Source organism: Ammospiza caudacuta, chromosome 3, assembly GCF_027887145.1.
Source record: "Ammospiza caudacuta isolate bAmmCau1 chromosome 3, bAmmCau1.pri, whole genome shotgun sequence".
Taxonomy (NCBI): Eukaryota; Metazoa; Chordata; class Aves; order Passeriformes; family Passerellidae; genus Ammospiza; species Ammospiza caudacuta.
The window spans coordinates 74,719,220-74,736,620 of NC_080595.1; the positions used below are offsets into that span (position 1 = coordinate 74,719,220).

A 17,401-nucleotide genomic window follows, 5' to 3' on the forward strand; every position below is an offset into this window, starting at 1 on the left:
CAGCGGCCCATCTCTGCCGCAAGGCCAAGCGGGAAAGCAGATTTCTGTGCCAAGCCATGGAACAATCCAGGTCGTTCGCAGCAACAGTGGGGAGCCGTGCTCGTATTTCTGACTCGTATCTGTCTCTCCAAAGTAGAACAGCCTCGCCCTGTTCCTCGCCTTGGCCTGCAGGGGAGTAGCTGAGTGCCAGCAGGAACTGGGATCGGACTCTGCTCCGGAGGACAGGCTGGGCTTGTTCCGGGGCACAGACTGTCCGTCCTTCCTTACGGGAAACAGGTGAGCTCGGGAGCCACAGAGCTTCTTAAAATTGTCGGTTTCAGCCACTGCTGGCAGATCTGAGAGCTTGAAATTGTTGGAAACTTGTATCTCAGTTTCTGCGGTTTTCTGTGCGTTTCAGAGTAATGTAAATATTCAGATCCTCTTGGTTTTTTTGGTTTTGTTTTGTTTTTGGGGGTTTTTAAAACATTTTTGTGTGCCTGCTTCTAGGAAAAAAGACAATAATTTCTAAAAAAGCAGGTTAATGAATTCAGATGAAAGAGGGACAAGAGCTTCTTTCATATCTTAACTGACTAAATTTGGACCCAGTTAAGGCTGCAGAAACAATTGTTATGGCGTGGCATCAGGTGAGCTTTCCACTGAATTTTTTTGCAGTTATTAACTGGATTAAATGGTTAATAACAATGACTAGACAGCCAGCCTCAGAAATAAAAGCCTTTAAATAGCATTTTATACAAATAATTGGAAGTGCTTATTCACCATAAAATAGCCATAGAGCACCACCCTGTGGGGACTGACATCCCTGGGGTTTCAGGCTGATTATCATTCTGCATTTGCAGCGTTACCACAAGTAGTTAGGTGTGCACTGAGCTTTTCCTGTGCAGAAATCAGTGATTTTTACAGAGGGTATGGTGGTCTGTCACACAGTGCTGCTCACTTGAAGAGGCTCTGGCCTGCAGCCCATCCTGTGCTGCACTCAGTGCAGTACCAGCTCTCAGGAGCTAACAGCTGTTCCCCTTGTGATTGCCTCTGCTTCTCATCTCCTTCCACCCAGGGCCCAGGGAGCAGAGAGAAGACTGTTCCTCACTTGGTTTTACCAAGCAGGAGAAGGCTTGACAGCTCAGCCCATCTGCTGGTGCCAAAAGGATCCCAGGAGCAGCATCTGAGGAGGTACCTGAAAGACTCCTGCAGCAGTGAGAGCCTGTACCACAGCAAATCAGGCAGACAGCAATCACCTCCTGAGGCAAGGGAAATAAATAGGAATTTTAAAGCTATTTGTTACCTTTCTTACCTGAGATTTTTCCACTGCACATGCCTGCATTAGTGCAATTTTTTTTCCGTTTGGTTTTGTTTGGTTTTTTTAGAGAAAATGTTTGCAGCCTACTTTGATTGCCCAGGAGGCCCAGAAAATCTCTATATGAAAGAAGTGATGAAACCAAATCCAGGAGAAGGAGAAGTTCTTGTGAAGGTCTCTGCCAGTGCTCTGAATAGGGCTGATTTACTCCAGGTATGTGTAGGTTAAGCAGATTTATGGATCTAAAAACAAAACAGATTTTTCAAGCCCTTCTGTGAAGTCCTGACAGATCTGATGAGCTAAAAGAGTTTGAAGCTGGTGAGCATTTGGATGGGACAATTCATAGGGCTGAAAGAAGAGATGTTTGTTGATTCAGCAGATAAATGTTTTTATCTGAGATAATGCAGTGCTGGGCTGGCGTGGAAAGCTGCCTTTCAACAAAAACATGTAAAACCAAAGCTCTGGTCTTTCTAGATCTCAGACCCTTTTCTGGGCATTTGAGATGAAAAGGAAATGTTCCAATAGCATACTTTCAGTGGGAGAAAATTTATTCAAATTCACATTCAAATTATTAGTTTGAGCTGCAAGCCATGGAGACCAGAAGGGATTAGCCTGGAGAGAGGTAACTCACAAATATTTCAATTTATTCTTATTTTAAGAGTAAGACTTAGGAAGAATAACACTTAGGAAGCAAAATGTTCCCAGTTTGAAGATCCTCAAATTACTGCAACATATGCGCGGGGCAAAATCAGGATTAAACAAATAGGAATTTAGGCTGGAGACATGTGAATAAAACATTCATTGGTGGTTTTTCCTTCCTTGCCTTCTCTTTTTATTTGTTTTTATTTTAGAGGAGAGGGAAGTACCCTCCCCCCAAAGGAGCAAGTGACATTTTGGGCCTGGAAGCAGCTGGGAGCGTGGCTGGGCTGGGTCCCGGCTGCTCAGGCCGCTGGAGGATCGGCGATGCAGTGATGGCTCTGCTCCCCGGGGGCGGCCAGGCACAATTCGTGACAGTGCCCGAAGGCCTCCTGATGCCAATCCCCAAAGACATGACTTTTATCCAGGCTGCAGCCATTCCTGAAGCCTGGCTAACAGCATTTCAGCTGCTCCATTTTGTAGGTGAGAGGTGCATTTGCCCATTTATCCCACCTACCAAAACAGCTCATCTTCTTTTCTGTCACAAAATCCTCTCCTTGTTGCCTCCATTTGAATGTTGTTTGCCTTCAAAGGACCTTTTCTCTGTCACTTTATTCTTGTGGGTCAGAATCCAGTATGCCAGACACAAATCCTTGAATCTTGACCACCTCTCCCCAGTGCCAACCTACCATGCTGGTTACATATTTACAAGGAAGGATATGGAAAGATGGCCAATTTATTTTCATCTGTATTTCTCAGTTTGAACCATTGAATTGTTTGGGTTGAAAAGGAACTAGGTGATCTAGTTCTACTCCCTTGCCATGCACAGGGACACCTTCCATTAAGCCTAAATTCCATTAGGCCTAAACCCTGAAATTATTCCCTAAACCCTGAAATTATTCCCACCTTTTCAAGACACCTAAAAACACATCTTAGTTCTAAGGATTTGGCTTCACTGCATGCATGACCATACCAAGAACTTTATCACTATGTGTTGGGAGTGGCGGGAGAAATGCGGCATGCAATATGAGTGATCAGTAAATTTCAAACTTTATTGATAGGTACACATCTTTATATCGGTGTTAATGAATTTCATACATATTGCAAAGGCAAGTTCACTATTGGTTAGTTACTTATTAGGCAACTATGCTTACTTCTGCATTCTTGTGGATATTTTATTGAAACTTTTCTTCGTATTTCTGCTAAAGATGCTCTCCTCTATTTTGCCTAAATTCCATTAAGCCTAAACCCTGAAATTATTCCCACCTTATCAAGACACCTAAAAACACATCTTATTTCTAAGGATTTGGCTTCACTGCATGCATGACTGTACCAAGAACTTTATCACTATGTTCTTGTGAATCTACAGTAGGCAACATCTTGTATCTTTGTTTACCAGAGATATTATTTGTAGGTAAAATCCACTCTGAGCTGATTTAAAATAGACAGAAGCCTACACTCTTCATTTTAAAAATACGCTGCCGAGGTAATAAACCTGCCAAAGTTTTCCTCCTGTGAGAAATATCCTTCTTCTACACTCTTCGGCAGTAGCATCTGAAAGATCCAATAAGGAACAAAAAGTTCCAAACATAACTTCTCTGCAGACTTGCTTCAAGCAGTGTTGTCTCCTGGGGATCAGTGGGAGGCTACTTGGTGCCTCACTTACAGAAGCAAGCAGTGAAACACAAATTAATGCAACCAATAGATGGTAAAATGATTGGTAGGACTGGTCTTTAATGTCACCCAGCATTTCTGGTATTTCTCCATTGCTGAGTGCCTGATTTCTCAGTATGAACATCCTCCAAGTGTGTTTTCTACTGATGATATAAAAAGGCTGCCCTCACTTAAGCATCTTGGTCACAGATGCACACAGCCAAGGCAAAGCCCTTCCCCTGAGGCTGGGAAAATGACATCCTGTCAGCACACTGCAACCTCTGCTGCTTCTGGATTTCTCTCTTGTGAAGGCTACAAAGATGTCCAATTGTCCAAAGTCCAGTCAAGGACAACTCTTTCAACCTCCTCTTTCCTATCTTCCAGATTGTTCATATTTTAATTCAAAGGTGATGCCCAAAGGGTGACCACTTTCCTTCTGCCCACTTTTCTCCAGGTAAAGTTCAGGAGGGTGAGAGAGTGTTGATCCACGCTGGAGCCAGCGGGGTTGGCATGGCAGCCATTCAGCTGGTGAGACTGGCCAAGGCCATTCCCATTGTGACAGCAGGAACTCAGGAGAAACTGGAAGCAACAGCAAACGCTGGAGCGGCTGCAGGGTTCAACTACAAGAATGAAGACTTCAGTGAAAAGGTCTTGGAGTTCACCCAAGGTAAAAACCTCTCTGTAAAAGTGCAAATGAACCTCCCAATATGTGGACACAAACTCAGTTTCAGCTGTCACTTGGTGAGGGAGCAGACAGTAGTGACCCTGGAAGCACGACCTGATATTCTGCTCAGCCCAGAACGGGCATTTCCTTAGTTTAACTGTGCTGTTTTCTGCATGGGCTCTCTTTGGCTGTGTTCATTTGGGACATAAATATTGTGCCACGTTATTGCTGCCTCCCAAAGGAACTGTGGGACCAAATCCTCACATTTTGGGGTTTGAGTCATCACAGAAGCACAGCATGGCCTGGGTTGGAAAGGACTTTAAAAAGCATCCCATTCCAACCCCCTGCCATGGGCAGGGACACCCCAGCTTGCTCTGAGCCCCATCCAACCTGCCTTGAACATTTCCAGGGATGGGGCACCTACAGCTTCTCTGGGCAACCTCTGCCAGTGCCTCTTCATTCTTAAACTGTTAGAAAAATGTAGCTTTTCTAAGCATTTGGGGTGGTTTATGCCTGAGTTTGCTCATGGGTAACTGATGATTCTTTTTTTGTGCCTGATTCCATAATTCCTTACAAATCACTGTGCCAATTCTTAATTTTAGTGGAAAGATTTAAATAAGAATTGTAGGGCCAATTCTGTACCTATAAATAACAAGGTTTTAGTCATGCTTGAAATTGTCCTGCCTTTTTAATGCAGCTTGGACTTCATTGCTGAAATCTCTTCTGTTTCTACCTGAGGTTCTGGAGTAGATATTATTTTAGATTGTGTTGGGGCCTCATACTGGGAGAAGAATCTCAACTGTCTGAGCACTGATGGCCGGTGGATCATTTATGGACTGCTGAGTGGAGGTGAAGTCCATGGGGATTTGCTGGCAAGGCTGATTTCCAAAAGAGCCAGCATCCACACAAGCCTGTTACGGTCCCGAGACAAGGAGGCAAGTAGTGGCTATCAGCAGTGTATGCAGTTTGATCTTAAAATTTATGATAGTTTTGAGAGCTTTCTTTTAAAACCAGTGTTAAACACATTCTTGTCAAAAAAGCCCCACCTTGAACTGTTACCACATACTTTGGAAAATGTCACAAAATTAAGTTGTAATTTTTTTTTTCTATTTTTATCAAATTCCTCCCTGAATGAGAGGAATGACACCCAGAACTTCTTAATGTGCTTCATGAATACCATAATTTAGATATTTGGCCCTAGAAGAAATAAAACTCCAGTGATCAGGCAACTTGATCAAGTCTGAGGAGGGGAAAATAAAAATCTCTATTAGGTCACTTCAAAGTAGAAACCAAGGCCATTTGGATGCCCAGTTACCAACGAAAACTCATTTTATGTGCAATATTCTCAGATGTCACAGTAAAAGACCCACAGTGCAGAGCCCTGAGAGGTGGATTCTGTGCATGGTTTAAGACTGAATATTTACAAGACCTTTATCAATTTGATTTAAATAGTTCTGCACGGAGCCCACACCATTTGCTTTGGGGAATTTCATTCGATTAAGATGTAATAAATCTAAAAGCTTCCTTCTTGTTTGTAATTTAGACCTGTCAGGTGTTTTTATCTCACTGCGAGAATGTCAGAGGGTGTCTCCTTGAGGGCTGTGTATATTTTATACGCCGTGCTCTGAGACACCTCGGTGAGTGAAGGGGCTGGAAATAACCTTGCAGGTGTTTATTCCGCAGTACAAGGAGCGCCTGGTGAAAGCCTTCACAGAGGAGGTGCTGCCCCATTTTTCCGGAGAGGCTTCCCCGCGGCTGCAGCCCCTCGTTGACAGCGTTTACCCCCTGCACGCCATCGCTGAGGCACACAGGGTTATGGAGGAGAACAGGAACGTCGGCAAAATCGTCATCGAAATTCCCGTTTGCGGCAAGAAGGGGCCGCCGCAGTAGCTGCTCTGGGACAGTCACTGCGGGGGCCGCACTGCGGCCATCCCGCCGCGTCTGCTCCACACCGGGACCGATTCACGTGGGTGAAAGGATAAGGAGGGGGAAAGGATAAGGAGGAAGCGTTTATTAAAGAGGTTCATGTCGCAATTCTGGCACCGTGGATAGAACCTGCGGGGCCGGGCCTGAGGGGCTGGGGGGCGGGGTCGGGCCGCCCTGCAGGGGCGGGGCTTGAGCACGGGGCGGGCCCGGGAACGTGGGCGCTGCCGCTTCCCGCGCGGTGCACGCCGGGATAGATCCGGTTCCGTGAGGGCAGCGCGCGGTGCCTGCTGGGATAGACCCGGGTGTGCCGCGCGTCGCTCCCGGTCCCCGCCGGTGTCCCCGCTCCGGGCTCGGTCCCCGCCGCTGTCCCCGCTCCGGGCTCGGTCCCCGCCGGTGTTTTTGTCCCAGGCCGCGGCCCCCACTCACCGCCCGCCGACATGGCGATGCAAGCAGCCAAACGAGCCAACGTGAGTGCGCTGCCCTGCCCTGCCCTGTCCCGTCCCTGCCGGGCTGGGCTCCGGGCACCCCGCTGCTCTGAGGGGAACGCGGCACGGGGGTGGGACTGGGGGATATTTAAGGCCCCTTCCAGCCCCGGTGATTCCATTATTTCGCCCCTAGGCTGCTGGGTTTAAGCTTTGCAGTACGTGCCTTGGGCCTAACACGCCGTTTGTCTTTTCCCCATCAGATCCGGCTCCCTCCGGAGGTTAACCGGATCCTGTACATCAGGAACCTGCCGTACAAAATCACGGCCGAGGAGATGTACGACATTTTTGGGAAGTACGGGCCCATCCGGCAGATCAGAGTGTGAGTGTTTCCAGTTCCTTTGGACCGTGAAGCGTTTCACAGCGGGTTTCAATGCCCTGGAGCACACCCCGAGTGCCAGAGGGGATGTGATGGTGCTCTGAACACATGCATTTGTTAGAGAATGATTCTGCTGGGAGGTGCAGAGAATGAACTTAAATTTTAAATGAACCCTGGGAGGTTGATAAAATATGACAGTCTTGTGTGCTTAATTAAGTTTCAAATACAACTAAAGTTTTGCCTTGATTTGGGGTGAAAATAGAAAAGGCAGAAGCTGAGCACAAACAGTTTTCCTGTTTTATGAGTGTCTGCTAACCAGTGGGAGAACAGGGATGTTGCTGTTGCTGGATCTGTTCACTAGAAGCAAATACAGCAGCAAGCTCTGCGGCAGAGACATGATGTCCTCGGGCCATGCCATGTCTGGGCTGGGGAGGTGTGACTGTGCCTTTGGTTCTGAAATGTGTGGAGGTTGTACAAGTCTGCAGCCACTCTGATGTTCTTCTCCTGGTTAGTTCAAATGCTGAGGACCTGAGCTTTGATCATCATAGGAGGGTTTGTGTTGGAAGGGACCTTAAAGAACATTTTATTCCAACCCCCTGCAGGGGGCAGGGACACCTTCCACCTGCCCAGGTGCTCCGAGCCCCATCCAAGCTGGCTGGCCTTGAACATTTCTAGGGATGGAGCATCCACAGCTTCTCTGGATGACTTGTTTGAATGATTGTTGTGTAAAGTGAGTTTTACAGAGTTGCTCTCAGTAAGCAAAGGACACAGAGGGACACGTGCTGCTGGTGTCACACTGGGATGTGACACCAGACAGACCCTTCTTGGGCAAGGGAGGGCAGTGGATGTGACTGGAGAAGTGGCTGAGGGAACAAGGGGCAGTGTAAACACTGCCTGGCTAAATAGGTGGAACTCTGCTAATGAGCATAAAGGAGAGCCAGTACTTACTTAAGTTTTCTGCAAACATGTGGGCTGGAACAGCATGATAGTGGGACACAATTAGGGCAGATCAGGGGCTCTCCATTGGGGTGATGCTCTGGTGTGTGCACCCAGCAGTTTGTTCAGAGCTACTCATTCATGGATTTTCCCACAGAAATCCGAACAAAGCTCCTCTGTAAAGGTTTTTGTCCTTTGTGCAGAGTTTATCCCATTCTGGTCCTCACCTTTGCATAGACCCCAGTGTGATATTTGTGATACCATTTGTCCTTGGGAGTTCTCAGAAGCATCTTAGGGAGGTTGTTCTGACTCTGCAGTCTCTGTCACTGCCTGTTAGCTGAGACCTTTGGGATCTCTGCAGCCCCTCTGGGCTCGTTACTGTTGTGTGCCCAGACCTGTGTCCTATCCCTCAGGAAAAGGACATGGAATTGGTGCTCCTGTGGGTGATGGCTGTGCCTCAGCAGTGGGCTTGCACCAGCAGGGCTGTTCTGCCTCTTAAATTCACTTTGTGATATGCCAGGAGCCCTTTCCATCCTAGGGACACATCTGATCCAGACAGCCACTGACTGACTGCCAAGCCTTGTAATACTAAATAAAAGCTAATTGCTATAATAAAAATTTAAATTGCTTCCAGACACAGCATTGCAGCCCTTCATAAGCCCAGTTGTTGTGGACAGGTGCCTTTCCCTTATGGAGCAGAATACAGCACATTTTGCTGTTGTCTCTGGCTCTGAACTGTTTGGTGTGGAAAGCAGGCATGTAGTTCAACACCTAGAAAAAATAACAAATTTTTTTTTAGTGATGTTGCATTGGTTCATCTAATCTCAGTCACTGTGAAATAAATAAACTATTTCTTGTTGGTTTTATTTGATTGATGCTGCCCTGCTGAGCAGTGGGAATACCCCTGAGACCAGAGGAACAGCTTACGTGGTGTACGAGGACATCTTCGATGCCAAGAACGCCTGTGACCACCTGTCGGGGTTCAACGTGTGCAACAGATACCTCGTGGTGCTCTACTACAATGCCAACAGGGTACGGGCACCTGGGCTGGGGAGCTCACCTGAGCAGAGCTGCCACAAAGAAACAACTCCAGCGTCACTTTGTAAAGGCAGCTGCTTGGGTGTTTTTGAGAAACAGAATCCAAACTGTTAGAGGGAGTGAACGGGATACATGGTCAGAGTTTCATATTTACTCAGTGGGTTGTGTGCAAAAAAAGTACCTTTGGACAAAGGGTGGGAAAAAGATGTTTGTGGGGAGTGTACTCTGGAGAAGAGGGTGCAGAGGCCCCACAGTTGCACAGCTGCAGCAGGAGGGGAGATCTTGTTTATGGCTAAAAGGTCTCCAGTTCTCTCTCTTCCCTGTCATTGATGACATCCAGGCCCTGTGGCATTCTCCAATGACAATCAAACAGTGCTCTGTGTGTGTGATGGTGATGGAGTTCACAGTGGTGCTTGTTGCAGATACTGGCAAATAACTTGTCATGAGATGAGAGATTTTTTTTTTTTTTCTTACATATTTTATTTTCCTTATTACAGGCATTCCAAAAGATGGACACAAAGAAGAAAGAAGAACAGCTTAAGCTTCTCAAGGAAAAATATGGAATTAACACAGACCCACCAAAATAAACTGATCCTTTTCCTTTTTGGAAAACTGTTTTCAAGCCCTGTCGTCGAATTCCTGGCCTAAACATAGGAGTTCTTAACGAAGTGTAATTTTTTTTTCTCTTTTGAATTTGATAAGCTGCAATATGAGTTTTTATATCTTCAGATTAGGATTAAATAAATTTAGAACACAGGGAAATCTGCTCTAAGATTAAATCCCCCAAGGCCACATGGCTTCCCTGTGCTGAGGGTGACCTGGTAAAGGGTGCAATGTCCTGCTTCTAGCAAGAGCTTTCAAGAAGGGACTGAGCAGGTTCTGTGTTTGAATGAAGCAAGCCCAAGCCCGTGTTTGTTACAAAGTTTCTTTCACGAACTGTAGAAGATGAAGGGCTTTCAAAAGGACCCAGCTGATAAGAGGGCACCAAGTACCTTGTTCCCAGTGATGGTACCAGCTCTGATCAGCTGCAGTGAAACAGCCCAGCTCTCACACTACCAAAAAAAAAAAGTGTATGGGGGCTTTGTTTTGTGTCCCAGGTTTGGACTGAGGATTTGGTATGAATTGAAGAACACATGGCCAAAATGAGACAGCAGATGAAGGTTTTCATTTTGATACCTGTAGTGTGATTGTTTTCTACTTGGCATGGTTGAATTGTAACACATTTTCTGTACATACATTTTCAGGTGTAGCATGTGGTGAAGGAAGACAAATTTACTTTTTTTTGGCTCTTTTTTCAGTATTCATGTCCTTTGTGTTAAAATGAGTGTGATCCAGGCTGTGCATAGCCAGTATCTTTTGGAAGTGAGAAAGAATAACCTCTGTGTTCTGAACCAGCTGGAAGTTGTGTGAATGTGGGTAGTATTCTGCCTTGGGAAGATTTATTTGCATGGATGTGATGTTCTACTCCCTGACCAGACAGCTTCCAGCCAGTGCAGAACCAGGGCAGATAACAATATACTTTGCCTGGAATTTGTAACCCAGTTTTGTTTTTCAGTGCATTGTACTGAAATGTACTGAAATGTACTGAAATAGAGGAATGCTTCCATTTTCTGAAATTACTTTTTTGTTGGAATCTGTCACTTCGGGAACAATGCTGTGTCCATTTGGTGAAAAAATAAATGCATATTTTGCTTTTTTTCATCAAGGCTGTACTCCTGCCTGTAACCTGTGCTGTTAGATGGGAATCATTCATTACCTGAGTGTTTGATGCAGGCAGGAGATGTAGCACAGCCATCTGTAGGTACAGGGATGTCCCTGTGTGTGACAGGGGGATGCCCAGCTGTGGGAACAATGCCCGTCTCACCTGGAGGAGATCCCTGGCACTGCCCTGTGCTGAGCACCTCCTTTGGCAGCTGGGAGGGGCTCACAGCGATACTCACATTTACTAGCTGGAACCAATGAGAAACTAAACACTCATGATTTTGCACTAAGTGGTCCTATTTTCTTCATTCCTCAAATAAGCTATTACAAATTAATAAATCAGTAATGGCTTATGAAGAGAGAGCTCCAAGCCAGCTCAGGGGGAAAGCAGCCACCATGGCTGAGGTGTGATTTCAGCTTTGGGTGGATGCTTGGAGTCCTATCCTGTGCCTGACCCTGGAGCACACTGGAACAGACCTGCCCTGCCATCCCCTGCACACAGGCACAGGGATGTGAGCCAGGGCCATGCTTAGTGCACAATTCCCCCAAATCTGCATCTGTCCCTTGAAACTGATGCTGTTTTTGCAGCAAGAAGCTTTGCAGGCTGCAGTAACCCTGGCTGAGGTCAGGAGCAGGCGCGGGGACACCTGGAGCCCAGAAGCTGGGTTAGGTGAGCAGTCCCTCCATGGCCAGCCTGGATTCCAGATGCTGCCCATCAGATTAACACAAACCAAGAGCTCTCAGGCAAGAACCAGGTTGCATTAAAAATCTTTAAATGAATTAAATCCTCCTGGGGGATTTGCTTCTGCATGAGCATCCATAGCTTTTCAAGGGTTACAAACTGCTCTGCCCCCAAATATGTATCTTATATATATATAAATATATATATTTATATGAGTCATGTATATACGTACACATCCATGTACCAGACACTTGGATAACTGAAATCATTTACACCAACTGTTGGGCATTGGGAAGGCTCCTTGCTGAATGAGAACTGGAGGTGCTTGTTGCCATGCTGGATTTATGGTTCTAATAAATAATGAGCACTGATAATAAATACCAGAGTGCCAATAATGGTGCTGCATCCTGGCAGCCTTGTTTTAAATCATATGCAAATACCACATTGCTTCTGTCAATAGCAGAGAGCATGGTGCTTGCACTGCAGTGTCTGTTTTGATGAGGATTTGATGCTGTTTGAAAAACATATATAAAAAGCAATTCTTTAGGGTAATAAGATTAATAAAAATTCCTTCAATGAATCCTCAAGATCAGCAGCTTTTGATTTCTCTGAGAGCTCAGCTGCCGCCTTTCATTAAATATTCCATTTCATAGTTTTTCTTCAGTGCCTGTTCAGGGCTTTCAATGTCCCTGCACATGTAAAATGAAATAATAATTTGTACCTGCAAGACAGAGGGAATGGAAATGGAATGCCCAGAGGACTGTTTTGATGAGATCTACTCAATATTTTGTTTGAAATGTGATATCAAAGAACAGGGAAATGAGTTCAGCTCATGAATGGCAGAGGGGCAGCAAATAAAGCAGATGTTACCAGGCTTGCACTCTGCATCTGTGCTGGTTTTGTGTGTTCTCGCTTCCCATTTAATTTTTCAGGAAGTAGGGCATGAAATTATGACTCGAAGGTCATTTTTTTCCCATTGAAACTGCTTAGAAATTAGTAACAAGAGTATATCTGATTACACAGGCAATGACAGTAAATTTTTTCCATTCTATTATATAGAGGTAATAATTATATGTGCTGTGTTGATCGATGATACAATTAAATAAATTAACGCATTCGCAGTCGAATAAAGAGCTGAAGATTACATTTCCTTGAAGACTTAATTTCCCTAAGTATCACAAAGCACAATTAGTTTTCCTTTCAGATTTTTTCTTTTTAATGAAATTGGCATGAAAAATGTAATTGTCCCTGTTTCCAACCAAGGTCTCTGCAGACAGGAGGCGATGAGGGAGAGCTTCATCAGCCAGCTGTAATAAGGATTTTACAGAGTGGGTAATGGCTGGTTTGTGCTGGGAGGGCAGGAGGGAAGGGCACAGTGACAGCTCTGCAGACAGAAGAGATAAGATCAAGTATGATCAGCTCTCAGAGCCCAGCAGAAACGTCGTGGGTTTCCTGGTGAGAAACCCACAGGAGCAGAGGGGCAGAGCCGTGCGCTGCCCATTGCTCAGATGCAGCAGAAGCTCCCAAACAGCAAGGCCAAGAGGGGATGGAGGGAGCATGAGGCCATTCCAGGGTCACTCACACAACCCCTGGCATTGCCATTCCCTGTTGGGACATTCAGGAAGGGCCCCAAAGCAGGTGCTGGTCTCTGGTGAGACCCCACCTGCTGCATCCAGCTCTGGGGTCCCAGCACAGGGAGGATGTGCACCTGTTGGAGCAAGTCCAGAGGAGGGACACCAGGATGATCAGAGGGATGGAGCACTCTCCCATGAGGAAAGGCTGAGAGAATTTGGATTGTTCAGCCTGGGAAAGAGAAGCTTTGGGGTGGCCTAACTGTGGCCTTCCAGTACCTGAAGACAGCTGTCAAGAAAGATGCAGAGACTATTTACAAGGACATGGAGTGACAGGACAAGGGGGAATGGCTTCAAACTAGCAGAAAGCAGGGTTAGATCATAGATTAGGAAAAACATTCTTTACTGTGAGGGGTGGTGAGACACTGGCAAAGGTTCCCCACAAAGACTGGGGGTGTTCATCCCTGGGAGTGTTCAAGGCCAGGCTGGATGGGGCTTTGAATGACCTGGTTTAATGTTCCAGCCCATGGCAGGAGGCTGGAACAAATTTATCTTTAAGGTCCCTTCCAACCCAAACCATTCCGTGATTCTATCACACTTTGGGTTTTTTTCATTTTTTTAATAAGCAATTAACTTAAACTGAGCCATTGATAGGAGCAGCTTAGACCAATGTGCTGAATGAAACTGTGTTTGACAGGCACAACAGAGCCGTACCACCTTTAACCAAGACTTTGGGAAGTGCAATCTGTGACCCAGTGATGAAAGGAAGGCCAGCAACAGAGGCCAGGGCAGTGGCAAAGGAGAGCAGGACCTTTTCAAATTATTTGGGAAAGCTGGTGGACATCAGATCTTGACAGATCCAATCACGAATTTTTAACAGGAAATTAGCATGCCCTAAATAAAAGAACTATTGGTGGAGGTCTTACCCAGCTGCTGCAGTGACCTGAGATTTCCAACAAGAAAAGGATTCTGCAAATCCCTTCATTTCTTTATGGAAAGCAGAATGAGAAAAAGATTTACTCCACTTAGTGTATAAAAATCCATAAGATATGGATTTATGGGTTTATTAATTAACAAGCTGAAATAAATGCAGCTCTGTGGGTAAAATGAACACCTGGAGATAGAAGACCACAAGCCATGGACCCTGGCCAGATCACCAGTCTTGCTTTTCTGGCTCATTCTCTCTTCAGCTCCAGGAGGTGTCACCTGGGGACATGTCTGTAGCTTTGCTGTCTGACTGCTCATGCTGGGAGTGTTCTCCTTACACGGATACAGAAACAGCACAACTGTTTGAAATATGACCATCAAAACATCTGTTAGTAGAAAACCATGCAAATAGTTTACAGTCAAGTTAAATAAAAGTAACATCACGACCCTGGTTTTCTACAGCAAAGAGGAAAAATGAGCCTAATGGAAAGAAATCAGACAAGGCAAAATAACAGCACAGAGAAAGCCTTGCTGATCAGGTCCTGCTCCCAAATCCAGGTAACTAACAGCCAACACATTTTCCTGCCTCCAGAGGAGAAACCAGCATTTCATGAATTCATATAAGCAGCAAATGAAATAAATATTGCAGAGTCTCAAGTGCCAGAGGCCCAGTGCACAAGGTCAGTTTGCAGGCTTTGTAAACAGCAGCAGCTGCTACAGCCTAAAAACCCCAGAGTGTTCAGTGGCCACATCATCCCACAGCTCGGATTTCTTTTGAAAGGTGGATGCACATAATCCTGCTCTTTTCTAGCCTTGCTCAGCTCCAGTAGAAAACATTACACTAGTTCTGCTGTTGTAAAGGCACATAATTAGACCAGCACTGCATGTCTTTGACAAGCAGCACTTTCCATCTCTTCAGCAGCCAAATTCTGGCCAGACTTGAGGGGCCATAGAGACAGGGGAAATGGTGAGTCAGGAAAATTGTCCCAGCACCCCTTACTTGCATGTCCCTGGTACCTCTGGTCCCACAGAGATCTTCCACTGGGCCATCTCTAATAGGAGCAGTTCATGGAGCTACATGTATTTCATATAAGAGAAATAATTAACAAAAAATGGGTTGATGATTGAAGAACTTCTTGTACAGTAAAGAGCATCCCAGTAGACAGAAGAGAAAAACAGGATGAGAAATGGTAAAGTATCAAGATTTTATTGTTTTATATATATACTTATAACTCTTAAATGAGACAGTGTTTTTTTAAACAGCAGCAAGCAGAACGTACAAGTTGAGAAAAGTGGCAGCGCAGGTAACTCTGTTTGGCTAATGCCCGTTCATGTACAAGGTGTACATTGGATTTTTTTCTTTTGAGCACCTTTTGTGGTTATTTTTTATTGGTTTAAGTGTACAGTAAGGCAGTGGTTTTTTCAATAAGGAATATATATATATATATATATTTATATTTATATTTATATATATTTTCAGTCATCACCGTGAATTCTTCGTACATGCAAATCCAATAAAATGTACAACTCGGAAATGTTACACCGGGAGACATTTTTCCTCAGAGCAAAGCTTCTAATAAAAGGCAAATACAGACACCACCAAGTTAGAAAAGAGAAGGAAGGCATAGGAAACCAAGAGCCAGGCGCTACTGACAGGACAGCTTGAGCAGGGAAGGTTGGGGTTCCAGTGAAGAAGATTCCTCCCGCTGCTGGCAAGGCGGGAAGGAACGGGTGGTTATTAACAGATGTCTCCAGCCAACTCCCTTGGGAAGGTTCACTCTAACCTGAGAAGCTCCACATCAAAGAGGAGTGTGGCATTGGGAGGTATGACCCCAGGGTGGCCTGTGGCTCCATAGGCCATCTCAGGTGTGCAGGTCAACTTTGCTCTTTGTCCTAAGCTCATCTGTGTTTTGGACATTGGAGAAAGGAAAAGAGAACACACACAAAAAAAAACAGAATTAGGAGGAAAACAAAAAAAATCATTACCTGGCAGATTTACAGAATCAAGAGGTGTTGGGATCACCAGATTCATAGAATTGGTTTTTTGGAAAAGACCTTTAAGTTTATTGAGTCTGAGGTTTGGAAGGGGAAGATCTTTAAGGTCCCTTCCAACCCAAGCCACTCTACGATTCTGAGTCCAAGTGGTTTCACTTCAAGCTGAAGCTGCCACAAAGAGCTCAGACATGGGCATGGGCCTCCTCAATGATCTGCACTCTCACAGCAGTTATTTAAACTGCCAGAACCAGCCTGGAAGTGACACAAAGTCTTTTTAACACAATGCTTGGTCCATCCTGCCTATACCAGGGCAGGCTGCAGGAGGTCTGAGCTCCTCCTGTGGAGCACAGGGTACAAGGAACACCATCAGCAGGCACTGGGAAAGGCCCTCAGAGCTCTCTGTTCATGAGAGATCAGTGCTCAACACAGCCAGGTTCAGCACTTATTTCCCTAAACTCAGTACAAGCCTCAGGGCAGAGATCTCACTTATGCTACTTATCCAGGCACCGAGCCCTTGTACCTGGATGGGCAGGAATGCTGGTTTCCCTCACTCCAGGCTGGCTCTGAAGGGAACTGCTCACTGAGATGTGGAGTTATCTTCTAACTGAGTATTTTGGAACATTTTCAAACTGCTGTCCATTCATCATACACTGATGATGGAATATTCACTGGCCAAGAAATGTCCCCTGATTTGAAGCAGTGATTTTAACTCAGACCTCTCTCCCAAGATTGGGCACATCACTGGGCTACAGATGATGTGATACCTCTTGGTTGAGAATATTTTCAGGTTCTATTAAATATACAAAGCTAGAGAGTCAATTACTTTGGGTAGAAGAAAAATGGGGATATGAACTTTCCCACATTTAAGGAGTACTCATGGCATGGGGCTGAGGATGTCCAAGCTGATGGCCTCCCCTGGTCCCCACAGAGATTTTGCATGGGGCTGGCTGTCCAGTGCTTGGATGTGTCCCTGCAAAGCAGGCAGCTGGTAGGTCATGCCTGGGGTTTTAGGTTTGAGGCAAACTTGAACTTCGAGAAGCTGAGCAGAGAAATGCAGACAGACCCTGCTGACACCTGACAGTCATTACACCAAGGTTTGTGAAATCTGTGAGCTGGACACAGGGACCTGCCTTGTTCCAAGAGACTCTGTCCAGCACACTCCCCAAATCCCTCAAACCTGGGCTGGAAGGAGACAGCCACGAGCTCGACTTCTGTCAGCGATCCACTAGGAGGAGCAGGAGGGCAGCCTGTGGCCACACGGGCTCCTGGCATGGCTCTCGGCCACTTATTTTCTAAGGGACAAGAGCTGGGGAGTGAGAACAGTCAAGGAAGGGATTACTTGATTCTCCCAGCACTTGTTGATGCTGCTTTATCTGCACTGGCTTCTGCTTCCTACAGCTCTGCAGTCCTGAGCTTTCTTAGGTCTTCCTGCAAAGCAAATAATCAACAGTCCAACTCAAATCCTTCAGAGGAAGATGGTATTTTTCACAGTCTAGGATTCCTCAAATGGACTTCTCTGGCTGGAGAGTGAGGGATGCTTGCACTGCTTTCTCCACAGGGCTGGAAACCCTTGTCTCTTC

The 17,401-nt window shown here is 45.7% G+C and overlaps 3 protein-coding genes across 3 annotated transcripts in view; 2 read left to right on the forward strand and 1 right to left on the reverse strand.

Annotated features, from left to right (window-relative positions):
• The first annotated feature begins 255 nt into the window (after positions 1-255).
• TP53I3 (tumor protein p53 inducible protein 3) lies at positions 256-6,134 on the forward strand. The gene is made up of 7 exons (XM_058802671.1): positions 256-276; positions 1,052-1,167; positions 1,362-1,504; positions 2,143-2,410; positions 4,035-4,247; positions 4,983-5,179; positions 5,928-6,134. The coding sequence occupies exons 3-7, from the start codon at positions 1,367-1,369 to the stop codon at positions 6,132-6,134; spliced, it is 1,023 nt and encodes a 340-aa protein (XP_058658654.1). The 5' UTR covers positions 256-276; positions 1,052-1,167; positions 1,362-1,366.
• Positions 6,135-6,424: 290 nt separating this feature from the next.
• On the forward strand, positions 6,425-10,646 carry SF3B6 (splicing factor 3b subunit 6). Its single transcript, XM_058801653.1, has 4 exons — positions 6,425-6,637; positions 6,856-6,974; positions 8,801-8,939; positions 9,443-10,646. Exons 1-4 carry the CDS (start codon positions 6,608-6,610, stop codon positions 9,530-9,532), a joined length of 378 nt encoding a protein of 125 aa, XP_058657636.1. The 5' UTR covers positions 6,425-6,607; the 3' UTR covers positions 9,533-10,646.
• A 4,371-nt stretch (positions 10,647-15,017) lies between these two features.
• FKBP1B (FKBP prolyl isomerase 1B) overlaps positions 15,018-17,401 on the reverse strand; it is a 44,989-nt gene continuing 42,605 nt past the window's right edge. Inside the window, exon 4 of the mRNA XM_058802395.1 lies at positions 15,018-15,729. Within this exon, the coding sequence (XP_058658378.1) occupies positions 15,601-15,729 (129 nt within the window). The 3' untranslated portion in view covers positions 15,018-15,600. The remainder of the gene's footprint in view (positions 15,730-17,401) is intronic.

Coding starts and splice junctions, on each gene's coding strand:
- TP53I3 (XM_058802671.1), top strand. CDS start 1,367: ATGTTTGCAGCCTACTTTGATTGCCCAGGAGGCCCAGAAAATCTCTAT. Junction 1,505..2,142: donor ATAGGGCTGATTTACTCCAG/GTATGTGTAGGT, acceptor TTTTTATTTTAG/AGGAGAGGGAAGTACCCTCC. Junction 5,180..5,927: donor TACGGTCCCGAGACAAGGAG/GCAAGTAGTGGC, acceptor TTTATTCCGCAG/TACAAGGAGCGCCTGGTGAA.
- SF3B6 (XM_058801653.1), top strand. CDS start 6,608: ATGGCGATGCAAGCAGCCAAACGAGCCAAC. Junction 6,638..6,855: donor AAGCAGCCAAACGAGCCAAC/GTGAGTGCGCTG, acceptor TTTCCCCATCAG/ATCCGGCTCCCTCCGGAGGT. Junction 8,940..9,442: donor TCTACTACAATGCCAACAGG/GTACGGGCACCT, acceptor TCCTTATTACAG/GCATTCCAAAAGATGGACAC.